Here is a 15,362-nt window from a genome sequence, read left to right on the forward strand (position 1 = left end):
TGTTGCTGGGAGGGGAATACTAGCTATGAATGCATGCCCCCAAATAGGTAGGTCTGACATCTCACCGTACCGTAACACAAAACTGAAAGGAGTACATCATGGTCAACCACCCCACCCTCTCTGCTTCTGATGAAATGTGGACTGTGTGCGGGCCCACAGATGTGTTCCTGTGGCATTCGATGGGTGAGACCACATATGAACCACACCTGTGGGTGGTCCGATGTGTGTGTGTGAAAACGATGTGGTATGATATTTAAATAACCAAATCACAAATTTGATGTGGCACATGTGCATCGCAAATTAACCGGGCATCCCCGGTCCGACGGAGATTCATCTAGTATGAAGTAGTACTGTGCCCCCCCCCCCACACACACACATGTTTAGTCGGGCGGAGGGGGCATCTCACCAAGGCGTATTGTAAGACTAACCAAGAAGAATCACCACCTTGGTCGTATAACCTCTCTTGTTTGTTGGGTCAAAGTAATGCATTGACGTTCCACACGCGGCCCCACAAAATAGGCTAGCTTGTCGTCGATAACCACACAAAGGAGTGCCTGAAGACAACCACTGTGTGCATGTGGCACAAACATATGTATAAAGTGTTATGTGGTCTTTAAATATACCCAATGCACAGCTTTAATGTGGCGGCATGCTTTTAAAACCGGAAAGTCCTCACACAGAGCGAGGGTTCACGACGCGTAGTATTCTGTTACTAGTAACAGAATATTATTTTATTACCCCTCGCCCCTATAAGGGCACGACGCGCAGACCACGGTAGAAACCTCCCGACCAGCCCCCAACCTACCCACCTCCTTCCACCGAAGGCAGCCGTGGCGGACGAGGGAGTGATGGCGGTAGACGGAGCGAGGGAGCCCGCGGCGCCGTGACTGGCCGCCGATGGATCCACCTCCTTCCAATCTCTGATTCCCCACACCCGTCGACATACTTCTCCTCGTTTTCTCCCGACCAAGAGCGCTGGCGACCTTGCTCTTCTTCCTCCTCCAGACCAAATGTGTCACCGATCCCGCTCCTCTTCCTCCTCCTGGCACGCGCGCCGCCATCCCCGCACCTCCTTCCTCCTCCTGGCACCCGTGCTTCCTTCCTCCTCCTAGCATCCGTGCCGCCGCCCCCGCACCTCCTTCCTCCTCCTAGCACGCGCGCCGCCGCCGCACCTCCTTACTCCTCCTGCCATGCGCGCCGCTGCCCCGACCTTCCCTGCCGCACTCTCCTCCCAGGCTCCTACCGCCGCCCCGACCAAATCTCCACCAGCTCCGGCCACCGCCGCGCCCCCATCTCCCCTAGCTCCCACACCGTGCATCTCGTCCTAGCGGGGCTCCATAACCACAGTACCGGACCACCCCAGGCCATTCAACGCCACCAACCCGGTCCGTTCATTGCAGCAACACTCAGGATCTGGCTACCACCATGTCGTTCCCACGGTGACGTTCGATGGAGCACCTCGTCTCTCTCCTGCTGCAGGGAGGCCCAGCTACTGCACTGTGGAGGTAAGATTCTTTCCTCTAGATTTCTTCTGGCGTCCAAAAATGTTATTTGATTTTTTCATGAAAAAATGAGGCACCTAATATGTCTCTTTGTTCTGCAAGTGAGTTGTAAAAAATAAAATTGTGGCAAATTAGATAGAGATTAAACATCCCCCGGAGCACATCGTCGGTGTCCATGAGCGGGGCTCCCGTGGATGGCTGGATCCCGTCGTCGGCGTCGATAGCGTCCACGAGCGCGAGCACCCCACATCCGGCGTGAGCAGCTCCTGAAACTATTTCCTTAACATTGCTACAATTCCGCACTTATGGTTGAGTCCTACTAGTACTGATGAAATATAGAATTGAGTGGAAAATTTAGTTGATTCTTGAGACCCTGACTAGATTTCCTACAGATACGGTTTAGGGTTTAGGATGTTGTAAAACAATTGTATACTTCTAGTTGCTGCTTCCTGCCACCAATGAATTGTGCAAGTTCAAAGAGTCCCGCATGACAAAATAAAAAAGTATTGTATGGCAAGTTCAGAATTTTGGTATTGTGAAAAGTGTGATTTCTGGATAGTATTTTGTACGATTCATTTGTTCATCTTCAGAACTTAGAAATATTAAGTCTACTTTTTTCTATGATGAAGGTACAAATAGCTCCACTAGAATTGGTAACTGGTGGAGATCATTCATGTTGATTACTTTTGACAAGAATAATAGTCCGCTAGAGGATTTGCTGAAGATTAGATAGGAGTGAAAAAACTAAAGGTTTGGAAGTGATGGTAAAAACTGATACGTCAAATTTAACATTCTCTTATTTCTGTTCTATTATTTTCTTTTAGTTTTGGTGTGTGAATTTGTGGATATATGAGCAGGCCCTAAAATTTATTTCTTCAATTCTCTTCCGCCGTCAGGTCGCGGCCTCTTCCTTCTGTAGGTCACCGCCTCCTGCTTCTGCAGGCCGTGCCCCATCCCCCGATTCCCGCAGCAGACAGGCCGTTCACCGCCGGCACCACAGTCCGTTCACTGCCGACAACCGAGGCCGTTCAACGGTGCAATGACGAGGTCTGGCCTTCCCCCTTCCTCTTTACATGTATCTTTGTATTCTGTTTCAGTTCATCTACTTGTCGATCATAAGTTCGATTTCATCTGTGTTTCCATGTTATTCCTGTATAGTACGACGGGTATTTGTATTCATTTCAGTTCATCTACTTGCCGGTTGTAAGTCCAATTACATATGTTTTTCCATGTTCTTCATACAGTATGAGAAGATTTGTAGATGCACAACAGAGTTTGCAGACTGCCATGTTAAACAATGTCAACAGGTTGGAGAGACTCCCTCTTTTGTGCATAGAGGAACCTCTTTTGTCAATTAATTTAAGGTGCTTTGCTATTACAATTTTGGTGCACATGCAACAAGCAGCAAGGGAAAAAGAAGAGCAAGAATGACATCAGTAGTAAAAAATAATAGAACATCAGTCTAAAATTCCCCGCGCATCAGTACACCTATGTATTGCTTCTGCGATTTTCAAATATGGTTACAGTTGTTGCTTCGATTTTGCTGTTGATGTACATAGTTTGTGATGAGAAGATTTTGTAATTCATTTTGCCGATGGAATGAATTACTAAAAGTTCAAATTTGCTAATTTCTGCAGTTCTGGTTCTCTAGATTGGTCTTGGTACAGGATACATCTTAAGCTTGGTCTTGGTACATGATACATCTTAAGCTGGAGTTCGTCGCTAAGCAGGTTTGATTATGCAAAGTTCAAGTTTTTTTTGTGTGATGCAGTATAGCTCAACTACATTTTGTTACCTCTTTACTTTTAAATTGTTGACTGGATGTTGAACTAATTCTCTGCCTTCTCCATCACTTACGTGGTGTCCTATTTGCTTGAGCTATTGTACTCATGTATATTTCAAAAATACTAAGAAATGTGGCTATCAATTATCTTATATACAAAAGTTTTGGGACTTGATCTATTATACTCATGTATATGTCTAAATAGGACCAAATTTTGCTTGTTTTCTGCTTGTATGTATGTGGTTGAACTATTTAGCTATTGAGCGAAGTTTAAACTTTCTATGTGTGAAGGTTCAATCAAATTCATTTTCGTAGCTATGAGATTGAGCCAATTTTCTCGGCTACTGAAACCGATCACTTGATAGGGAACTCAAAAGAAATAGCATATATGAGCATACATGAAGTTCAAAAGTTCTGGTTCAGGGAAGTAGACATCCTGCAATTTTTGGGAATTAGTAGTTCGCCTTTGCTTAGTGTAGCAAGTTCTCTGGTTGGAAAAGTTAATTCACTTTTGCAAAAACTCTGGAGGTCAACAATTTCTTTTGTTTGTTGTAGATGGAGATGTGTGTATGTATACATGTGTTATGGAGATAGGAGAACTTATCTGGTGGTGCGTGCGTGCTGCTGCATCCTCTTCCGGCTGCTCTAATGCACACCTTCAGTACAACTTCTGTATGGCCTCATGTTCACGGATCTTGTAGTACTTTTTTCCATAAAAATCTTGTAGTACTATGTAAAGCAAGCGTGGCCAACACATAATTTAGGTGTCGCGGTAGTACTCACTATTGATGGTGGCCTTCTTTTGTGCCGCTACTACTTTGCCACCTAGAGTGGTACTGCTACTACTTATCATGTTGATAAAACCTCGCGAACAGTACATCTATTTGATTAACGATTCTGTAGGGAGAAAAAGTTCACCAATGTACAATCTCTAATCTCAATATACCAAAACTTTTTGTTTAGTAGTTGGTACTGCTCAAGTTTATTTCTTGATGTACACATGATGTCCAAATTCTTCTTTCAATTCGGTTCAATTTATAAATTTCATTCAGTTCACCGAGGTGGAGATGGGGCACGGTGGAGTGTGACCGTGTGTGTGCAGACGGCCCACCGCAACATCACCGGCCGGATCTCGCTCTTCAGTGTATGTTTTGTATGCTTTTTAGTTCACCTACTTAACAATTGCAAGTCCAATTTCCTCCTTGTTTCCATGTTATTCCTCTAGAACAACAGGTGTTATGCCTCTATGTATCAAAAGAAACCTATGTTCTTTTCTATTCTTGCAAATGAAGCTGCACTTCTGTTCTGTTTGAACTTACTTGGCATAAAAATTAGTATTTGCTCTACTGTAAAAAAACATAAAATAAAATGTCTTGGTGCATGATCGAAGGTGCATCTGGAAGCATCCCCATGTCAATTGCAATGGTTTCCAGGATGTGGCATCCGTACTAGTAGTCCAACCCGGCCGCCCCAGGCCGTTCACCGTCGCAGCTCCCAGGCCGATTGTGTCGACGCTTGTGCCACTACCTGTGGAGCTCCATCATTCTACTGCCCATACCTTTCTTGGCCGCCACACCGGGTCGTTCAGCGACACAACCTGAAGCAATTCGACGCTGCGGCATGGGAGGCACACACTTCGCCCGTTCATCCCAGGAGAGCAGTACATCACCTTGTGCAAGCAGACCCTTGTCAATGTACACTGATTCTCTAAGCTCCCTTGCCACTGCTCCAGTATGTCCAGCGCCGTCCCCAGTCCAGCCCCGTGGCATCCGGACGGTCAAGTTCATGCCGAGCAGCAGTCCACGTCTGTGAGCTTCTATTTCCACTATAGTGATTGGGTTGCCGTTTTCCTCACCCTTCCCGATGCACGACAACCCAGCCCACATGTTGCTGACGTCCGCCACCCCAAAATAGTTTTGGCTCTTCCTCAAGCTGTCATTTAACCTTTTGGTGTTTTTTTGTTGGTGATTGATTTTAGCAATTTGTAGCTATCTTGCATATGGAACCTGAAAGTCTAAGACTATTGTAGATTCAGTTCTTGTAGCACAAATGTCCCAGAGTTCGGTGACATCTCTAATTGATGTACTGTGGTCTTGCATCTCCAATGTATGTTGCTCAGCTTCCTCCCGATCCGCTTGATCTCGTCCTGCTCCGAAGCATGCTTCAGTTCAACAAAAAGCTCCAGAAAAGTTCAGAGTTATGCATACTTTGCATCTACGGTTGGCTCTTTTTTATTCGTCTGTTTGGGTTAAGGCAGGGAGAGGGAGCAGAAGGTCATCACGAAAAAATGTCTCTCCTAGATCCGAGCTGGCGACCTGTGCCTCTACTAATTAGGATGATGTGCACCTTTCCATGGTCTAATGTATTCCTTCTTGTTAGTTCTAAGTTTTCCCAAACTTCAGGATAAGCAGTTTTCTCATTTATTTTTCTTTTGTGTTTTGCATTCATTCTATGACAGAGGGTGATTGGATATTTTTGTGTGAGCCTGGAGGAATTCTAAAACATATATGTTCTGGTTATTATTTGATGCCCTCTACATCTTTTGTGCTATTTACATGGGTATTGAAACTATTCGCGTTCAGGTACAGCAAGAAGTTCATGTATTGATGCCCCTGGAGTCCATGTAGCTCTGCTACCATGCTACCCTTATCGGCCTCGGCTATGTACGTCAGTCCAATACCGTCGTCCCAGGCCGTTCACTGTCGTAGCGACCAGGCCGTTCATAGAAAAATGTTGATTATATTGATACCTAAAACTAGTCTTTGCTCACTTTTGAATTGAAAAAGAAAAAGGAGCCTCTCTAATAATAAGTTCATACAAAAACAGAAAGAAAAATAAACAAAAAAAACATGAAACACAAAAAACCCATGAAATTTGCAGGGAAAACATAATAAGTTCTAAGAAAATAAATATAGAAGTTCATATTTCGAAACGGATGAAGTATTTGGGAACTAAATGAAGTATTTCAAAGTACAGAACTTCTGTTTAGCTTTGTTTGTGTACTTCTAATGTTACTGTGCATGAACTTGTCGTTATTTTTACATGTTTTACATGATTATGGTCATTTCGACCTTGACAAATTTCATTTCATCTTATATGGTTTTTTCCGTCCATCTTACAGGTCTAAGGAGCTCCCTTCTGTTCAGTGGATTCAACAAAAAAAGTCCCTGCTGCCACTGCATCCTCAGTTCAAGGGATTCCTTAGGGGCCTTCTACACCATCTTGCTAATGATGCCATCACCGGATGCCACAGCCATGCTCGTCGTTCTTGTACTGCCATTCACATACTGCTCCCTGTTTTACTCCATTGAGATCCATAGAGATAAGTTATATTCAGTTCGCCACTTTTACAATTGATGGTCCTATGTTGACCGAAACAATAGTTCAAGCTCCTAAAAAAGCAATTATGTGTATGCTACATCACTTTGAGGAACTACAGTAAACAAAATAAGGAGAGCTTGGTACTACTTGATTTTTTATAGTACTACTTGAAGCCTTTCTGTTGTATACATTGTCTCCTATTTATTGTAACCTCGTTAGAATGTTGGATGCACGTGGTCCTTCTCTTGTGCATATTCAGTTTCAAAATAAACGTTGAATTGAATGGAAAAAATCATGCCATCTACACTGGAAGTTCAAGAAAAGAGGAGAGCTCATTTACAGGTAAAAAATTCATGTACATCTACAGGGGAAGTTCAACTAAAAATAGAGTTCATTTACAGGTAATAAAAAATTGATGTACATACAATTGGTGGTCCGTTCTACAAAGGAAAATTGGTTTTCTACAAAGGAAAATTGGTTTAATTAAAAATATTGATCAGTAAAAGTTAAAAACGGTGGTCCGTTCGGAATAAAAGAAATGACAGAAATTCAAATTGTAAAAGTTCAAGCAGAAGGAAACCCCTTGCAATTCAAATGGTAAAAGTACAAGTAATAAAATAAGAGAAGTCCAGAACATCGTTGTAAAAAAATGTTTAGTTCAAAAAAAGAATAAAAATACATTTTCTTTTTAAAAAATATCATTCAGTTCGATGATATAAACCATGTAAGCACAGGGCCGACGATACAATAACATTCACTTCAACAATATAAACCATGCAAGTTCAGGGCTAGGATACAGTAAACTATTGAAAATTTACAAGAAAAATATTACCAAAAAAACAGAGCAAAGTCTAGTTATTAAAAACACGCTTAGTACAAACCCATGCAAGCATCAGTACAAGTACCTTTTTTGGAACCATTTAAAATTACTATATAAAAAATATCTCAGTACAAACATACACATATATCAGTACGACTACTCTGTTTTTCAGACGAGAAAACAACATGATCCGTCATGTTGTATTCAAGATTACTCTTAAACAGCTGCAAAGTAGAGAAAACGTCCAACATGACTAAGTTTCGCATTTTCGATGGCTATCCAACGGTATATTATTTGCCCCATTTCGACAAACTTTTTAAAATGATCACGTTCAAAACCAATTTTAACCGTATTTGAATTCGTATTTAAACCGTAAGGAATTAGAAAAAACTTTACATACGCAAAAGTTGCGCATTTTCCATAGCTTTCCAACGCCGTATCATTTGCGTCAATCCGACAAACCGTTTGCAAAAAACAGTGAAAACATTTCACCCATAATTTCATCGTTTTTCAAATTACTTTTAAATCAGATAGAATTTGAAAAAATACTAGATATATGGAAGATGCGGATTTTCACAAGCTTTCCAACGCCATCTCATTTGCTCAATTCCAACAAAACGTTTGAAAGTTAAGTCCAAAATACGATTCACGTTTTTGGTTTTGAAAAAAAGGTTTTTTTTTTAAAACTACTCTTAAATCATAATTTTTTTAGCAAAAACAAATTATAAGATTGTAATGTGGATGTCAAGAGCTTTCCAACGATATATTACACGCCCCGTTTTAAAAAAATACAAAAAAATTTGAACTAAAGAAGACGATTTTTAACAGCAACAGAAAGCATCAGTTCAACTGCTCGAATTTCATCAGTTCAACCGCTTGAATTCATCAGTTCAAATAGGGTAACAGAATAATATTCTGTTACGCGTAATAGAATAGCCCAGATGTGTGTGTGTGTGTGTCTATATATAGGGTCACGCTATTCGTCACCCTGGTTGAGGAATAGTTATTCTTCACCCCTCTTTATTTTGACATCAATGCACCGTATTTTTATGTTTCGTAAATTTTGTCTTATTTCATACATAAAAAGAGAACGTAAGAAAATATGTACTCGCCGTAAAAAATATTTTTTGTTACGTAAAATTACGAATGTAAAAACATAGTGTAAAATATAGATAAAATGTGATTTTTCTGGTCTTATAACCTATATTTTTATTTTTTTTAAACCAGATTTTACATATTGAATCAATCTGCACATAACTATTTATATTCTAAACGTAATTTATTTAGAAAGCGACTGTAAGATTACCTGGGGTGAGGAATAACTTATTCTGCACCCTGGGTGATGAATAGCATCACTATACGCTATTCATCACCCAGGGTGCAGAATAAGTTATTCCTCACCCCACGTAATCTTACAATCACTTCATAATTAAATTACATTTGGAATTTAAATAGTTACATTCCTATTGATTCACTACGTAAAATTTGGTATAAGAAAATAAAAATATAGGTCATAAGATAAGAAAATTTGGTATATTTTACACTATATTTTTATGTTTGTAATTTTACTTAACGTAAAATATATTTTACGACGATTATATATTTTCTTATGGTCTCATTTTACGTTGGAAAAAAGATAAAACTTACGAAACGTAAAATTACAGTGAATTGGTGGTAAAATAGAGGGGGTGAAGAATAAATATTCCTCACCCAGGGTGACGAATAGCGCAACCCTATATATTCTGTTACTAGTAACAGAATAATATATATATATATAAACACTATTCTGATCAAACGATCAGAATAATATTTTGATCACAACCTGAACTGCCTGAGTAACGCGCCTGAACTTCGCTCTGTACGAACCCGACCTTCGGGCTATCTTCATAACCATGGCTTCCCCCGCGAATTATTCTGGTTAGTCATGTTCTATATGATGTTAGTGTAATCTAGAAACGTTTTTTAGCAACTAAATACCCGTTCTAAATAGAAATCTCGCTCGTTGGCGGATTTTGCTCTCGGGTTGTGATGAAATTGCGTTTTTTACAATTTTACTGCCTGACTTGTTCGACCTGAACTTCTCTCAATGCTAGGTTGAACTTCCGCCAACATTTCCTAAATGGGGCTTGCGATATACCTTTGGAAAGCTATGGACACCAGTATCATGACCCACGTTAATTTTTTGGCAAAATGTAAATGGTTTAAGAGCAGTTTTGAAACCGTTTTTTTTCATACAAAAAACGTGAATTGTATTTTCGATCGCATTTCTAAATCGTTTATCGAAATGAGACAAATAATATGGTGTTGGAAAGTTGCTGTAAAACTGCTCTTTCCACGTGTTGAAAGTTTTCTCTAATTCCTTATGGTTAAATATTAATTTGGAAAATCATAAAATTTTGCAAACCGAACAGTCGAGTTCTTCAATGTCATTTCTAAACGGCTAATCCAATTGAGGCAAATGATATGGCGTTGAAAAGTTTATGAAAATGCGCTACTTTTTCATGTTGAAAGGTTTTTTCTAATTTTGAATGGTTTAAAAGTAATTTAGAAAATGGTAGAAGTTCCACTGAGTTCGTATTTTCGACCTAATATTTTAACCGTAAGTCCGAATGCAGCAAATGATACGGCATCGGAAAGCATGAGCAAATGCGAAACTTTTTTGTATATATTTTTTCTCCTAATTCTTTGTGGTTTTAAGTCAATTTTGAAAATGGCTAAAAAATGTATTTTCCCCGTAATTTCAATAGACTTTATCGGAATGGGGCAAATAATATACCTTTGAAAAGCTATAGAAAATTTGAAACTTTTTCATGTTCATGGTTTTCTTTGATTCCTAGCCGTTTTAAGTAATTTCAAAAATGGCGAGATCATTCGTTTTGCCTTTATCGCGAAACAGATTCCTCAAAAATGCACCGCGTGAAGAACTTGAACTTCTGGCATGTCTACTTGAACTTCACTCTGTTTTTCACGTGCTTTTTTTGCTCGTAGATCTTCATTTACTACTTGTAGCTCTTCATCCACTCACCGAAATTGAGCAAGTGATATACCGATGGAAAGTTGTTGTAAACACGCAACTTTCCCGTGTTGATCATATTTCCATACTTGCGATGATTTTAAGAGTTTTTCATGTGAAATTCATTCAGTGTAGTAGTTGAACTTCCTGTTGATTTCACGTTGAACTTCTTTGACGTATTTTCGTTTGTAATTTTCTCATCCATTTGTCACTGTTACACAAATGATATTTCAAATAAATATCAAAGTGCTCCACTTTTTCAAATTGAACTTCTTGGTTTTATTCTCTATTAACGAGAGAACCTGAGTTTTATTATATACATTGAACTACTCCTTTTTTAAAAATTGAACTTCTTAGTTTCAATCTTTAGTATTGGGGAAAATATGAGCTTTTTATAAACATCAAACAACTTCATTTTTTAATTACGACTTCTCGTATTTTGTTCGTAATTCTTCACCCGCTCATCAGAGATGCACATAGTTTTGTGTGTGTTTTTGCACAAGTAAATAGACGGCGAACCTCCTTTACAAGAATATTTGAACTTCTTGGGCCGACCTCATGAACTTCTAGCTAAAGTCTTTTTATTCTTTTTTTCTTATATGAAACACGCTTCATGTAGTAGTTGAACCGCTGGTTGCTTTCACTTTGAATGTTTATTTGCTCTTGTTTCAAATTTTAGTGGATCCTCATCATATTCGGCGCCCAGAGGTGCAAGGTGGCGGTGTGGTGTAGCCGAGATGGGAGCCACAATGGGTGGCGCATGGGCCGGTGGCCGAGGTATGATAATACCGCTCGGAAAAGCTTATGTATAGAAAACCGAGTTACTTGAATTTTGAACTACTCTGTTATTATAAATTGAAATTCTTGGTTTATTCTTTAGTAACGGGAGAAATACGAGTTTTGTGACAACATCAAACCACTCTACTATTATAAATTGAACTTCTTGAGCTACTATATTTTTTTAAGAAATGCTGAGCTTTTTATATACATTGAATTACTCTGTTATTTAGTTTGAACTTCTTGGTTTTATTATTTTAATAACAAGAAAAATCTAAGGTTTTAATATACATCAAAATATTCTATTATTTAAAATTGAACTTCATAGTTTTTACTTTTGCTAGAAGTATTTTAATGAACATCCAACTGTTGTGGTATTTAAACCTGGACGTTTTATTTTAATTTTTAGAAGCGGATATTTTTTCTTCTTTTTTAATAAACTTCGGACTTCTCTAATTTAAAATTCTGAACTTCATGGATTTTTTATATGTTTGTCTCTTTTATTTTTGGATACCCAATGTATGTGTGTTTTGCCGTAAGCGGAAATTTTGAACTATCCGCGACAGAGAATATGAAGTTCACATCTACATTTGTATTGTCTTCAAGAAATGCTCGCTTTTCTGCTTTTAATTTTGAACTTCTATGCTCTAATTTTTTGTAACAATTTCATGAAGAAGAAGGAAAACAACCACATATTGTCTGTCAGAGAGCAACTAGTTGGGGAAACCAACCAACACATATATTTTTTGTCTCACACACACACACGCGCGCGCGCACACACACGAGAGAGAGAGAGAGAGAGAGAATGAGAGAGAGAGAGACCAAACCCAGCACGCACGCACCAATACACTAATTTTTATTTAATAATTACTTTTGTAATGCTCTTTCTTGATTTTGAAATTTTATGAAAGTCTTCTTCGAACTTCTAGCCTTCATCTTCCAGCCCCCCCGAGCTTTCAGTTAGCTGAAATTTGAAGTAGCATTCAGTTGTCTGAACATTAAAGTATACTACTCCAGTTCTAGAGCAACCTCTCAGACAAAAACAATTCAGTTTTGTACCAAATTGCAGAGCACCAGGATGTGCTCACGAGCGCCTCATGTGTTAGCAGTAGGGCGCCGAAGCTTCCTGGTAGGCGTTACATCCTACATGTGTTGAGCGGCACTCACCTGTTGTTTAGCATCACAAACATGCGATGGCCAAGGCAGAGGTAATCAACTTATCTACCAACAATTCCATTTCACTTTCGAATCCTACGAAAAGCAATGACACATTCTCCAGCAAGCAATTAAATTGAATTCATCTGTGCCATAGAGATGGACATGTTGGCGGGGATGTGGAACTTTGTTGGCGCAGTCCTGCACCTTTAGGAAGAGCTTGTAGACCTTGGTGGCGACCGAAGACATGTTAGGCCGCGCCGCGCGGTCCTTGGTCATGCACTGCAGCGCCTCCGCCCGTGTCAACGAGGAAGGAGTCCCTGACGCAGGCTGTTGCACGGACACCAGCTCCAGCGGCAATACGCCGAGCTGCAAAAATATTCTGTTAACATCATGGTTCATAAACTACTATACATTTGTAGTTAACATCATGCTTCACAAACTACTAGACGTTAGTAGGACACATGGTTCACTGGGAGAGACAAGCAGAGAGAACTACAAGTCTTTTTTTTGCAGTGAACACTATAATCTTTTACAAGTCTTCTTGAGATATTATGGAAATAAACTCTGAACTTGTAACGTGATAGAAACTGAACTTCGGTTCTTTTGGATATTTGGGAGACTGTGTGAGTTGCGTCCGCACAAGCCACCAGCTAGACACGTGTGGGAGAAGAGAGATCGAAAGTAGGCTTCTGTATATATCAGATCGACCACGGGAGTAGCAGCTTCATATCACAAGTTCAGAAGAACGTTCTACGGAGACTTCAAAACACCAAGCAAAAAGGTTGAAAGTATATAACCAACAGCAGCAAGTCATGCAAACTAGTGTGACAGTCGGCGTATAGCCGTAGAACTTGGCATACATCTATAATAGAACTTGACGGCGGCCGGCGTATAGCTGTACTATAACTTTCACCAAACGTCTTTGCACTTGGTGTATAGTCGTAGTAGGGCTTCCACATCACCTAGTTAACAACAGTGGCACAAGTGCACAACCACTGTGATGGCAGAAATGAAGATAAACGCAATCATGAAACACTACACGAAAATTGAATGATGCTTGAAGATCCACACAGAACTGAAGTTGTAGAGCTCACGGAGCTGAATATGGCGAACTCATGCAGTTCGAGACTCTTGAGGAGCAGGCAACCTGGGAGGTAGACGCGACTGCGCTCAAGCCTCTGTTTGCTTCCCCAGCCATAAGAGACGACGGCCTTGTTAGAAATATGAGCAAATTACTGCGAGATTTAATCCGAATAAACAGAAGATAAATCATGACCACAGCAGCAGAGATTAAACTAATCATGCGAACTAGCATAGCAGATGAACATATCACATCTAGGGCACATAATAGAAGCATGAATTCTACCACGATCTCGAACAGGAAAGATAGAATCACATACGGTGCAGCGGGTGCAGCACCGCCGGCGTTGACGTTGTCGCCCATGTCGTCGAGGACGAGGTTGCCGAGGTCGGGGAAGAAGTCGTCGTTCGCGAAGTCGTCGCTGCCAGCAGTCGCGCGAGTGCGCTCCCCAAAAACCCGATCGCTCCTCTCCCGTACAGGATCACGAGAGGCAGGGTTTCGGAGGCCTGCTGTCCCTTCTCGCGGTGCACGCCGGAAGGAGGGATGGAGAAGACTTGCTTGGCGGCGCAATGATCTGGAACGGTGGTGAGAAACCATACGAAGCGGCGGCGGCTAGGGTAGACGTCTGCCTGACTATATAGTGCGAGCCGGGTAGGTCGTGGGAGTAAACCCCACGTCCGAGTCGTCATGATCCAAAAGAATCAGAAACGGTTCAGTAATTAACGCGTCCGTTAATTATTAATTAATGACTCATTAATTTTCCCATGCAACAAAAATATAGACAACGTGCATAGCTCTGTCCTCAGCTCGGCTCAATCCCGCAACCGGCGGTGCGTCGTGACGAGGCGTGGCGTGGCGAGGCGAGCGAGGAGGAGGAACGCGCGTGTAGGTCTCCTCTTCTCATGCTCATACAAGTGGTAGAAGAGCTCACCTTATAAAGAGGTGCAACTCTGTCTCAACTTCCGGGGTGGGACTAAACTTTAGCCTCACTCACTTCACTCACATGTGTGCATGAATGGGCCAAGAGAATTTCAAAATTTTAGTTGAGATTTGGGCCAAAGGCCTACTAGCAAAATTCCAACAGGCCTCAAGCACGACCGGGGCCAATTCGTCTGCAGAGGAGGCCGCCATGGCCGTGGGATCGGAGCTAGCTCGTCGCGGGAGGTGGCCGTCGGCAGCGTCATAGGCCATGGCTGCGACGGGCATCTGCAACAAGTTGGGATCCAGTTTACATCGCGCGGTGCTGGCGAATGGCAGCAACTGAACACGTCCACGACGATGGGGTGGAGCTGGAGGATGCGTCCACGGCGGCGCACCTCACCGCTGCAGGGCGGAGCTGGGAGGAAGCGTTGGGCGCATCGCCGGGGGCCCAGCAAGACCAAGGAGGAAGCAGGCTGAGGAAGGTAGGTCGGCGGCCCCTGTGGAAGGCGGGGCGGCGGCGCGCCAGGGCAGGCGGGCGGGCAGCACGCTGGGCAGGGCGGGGCGGTGCGCTAAGCAGGGCCGACCGGCGGTGGGATCGGGAAAGTTTGGGATGAGGTGCGGAGGCATTTTTTTTCTCCATTATGCTGGTTCGGGAGCATCGCGCCGGCTCCTATATAGGGTCGCCTATTTTTAGAATAACTATTCTAATCCTAAAATTAGAATAATGTTACTCTCTCTATATAGGGCTGGGCTATTCTATTACCCATAACAGAATATTATTCTGTTACCCTCGGCTCTATATAGGAGGGATCCGACTAATCTGAAACTAACAGGAAAAATGTGTCCATCTCCCCAACCCGATCCCCCACCATCGCCACGACCAGCTACTCTAAAGCGCCTCCGCCGGCCCCCTCCCCCAGCGCGCCGCAACCGGCCCCTTCCCCCAGGGCGCCTCCGCCGGCCCCTGCCCAGTGCGCCGCAACCGG

General features: G+C 41.8%; 1 protein-coding gene across 1 annotated transcript; it reads right to left on the reverse strand.

The window, feature by feature from the left end:
• Positions 1-12,281: 12,281 nt before the first annotated feature.
• LOC119359388 lies at positions 12,282-13,552 on the reverse strand. Its single transcript, XM_037625599.1, has 2 exons — positions 13,235-13,552; positions 12,282-12,740 (listed from the first exon to the last, which is right to left on the reverse strand). The coding sequence occupies exons 1-2, from the start codon at positions 13,331-13,333 to the stop codon at positions 12,468-12,470; spliced, it is 372 nt and encodes a 123-aa protein (XP_037481496.1). The 5' UTR covers positions 13,334-13,552; the 3' UTR covers positions 12,282-12,467.
• Between the last annotated feature and the right edge of the window lie 1,810 nt (positions 13,553-15,362).

The sequence above is a fragment of the Triticum dicoccoides genome, chromosome 2A (assembly GCF_002162155.2).
Source record: "Triticum dicoccoides isolate Atlit2015 ecotype Zavitan chromosome 2A, WEW_v2.0, whole genome shotgun sequence".
NCBI classification, from domain to species: Eukaryota; Viridiplantae; Streptophyta; class Magnoliopsida; order Poales; family Poaceae; genus Triticum; species Triticum dicoccoides.

Bases quoted from the DNA above. Each gene is read 5' to 3' on its own strand.
- LOC119359388 (XM_037625599.1), bottom strand. From the start codon at position 13,333: ATGTGGAAGCCCTACTACGACTATACACCAAGTGCAAAGACGTTTGGT. The intron at 12,741-13,234 runs GTATGCCAAGTT...ATATTTTTGCAG, and splicing joins CGTCAAGTTCTATTATAGAT to CTCGGCGTATTGCCGCTGGA.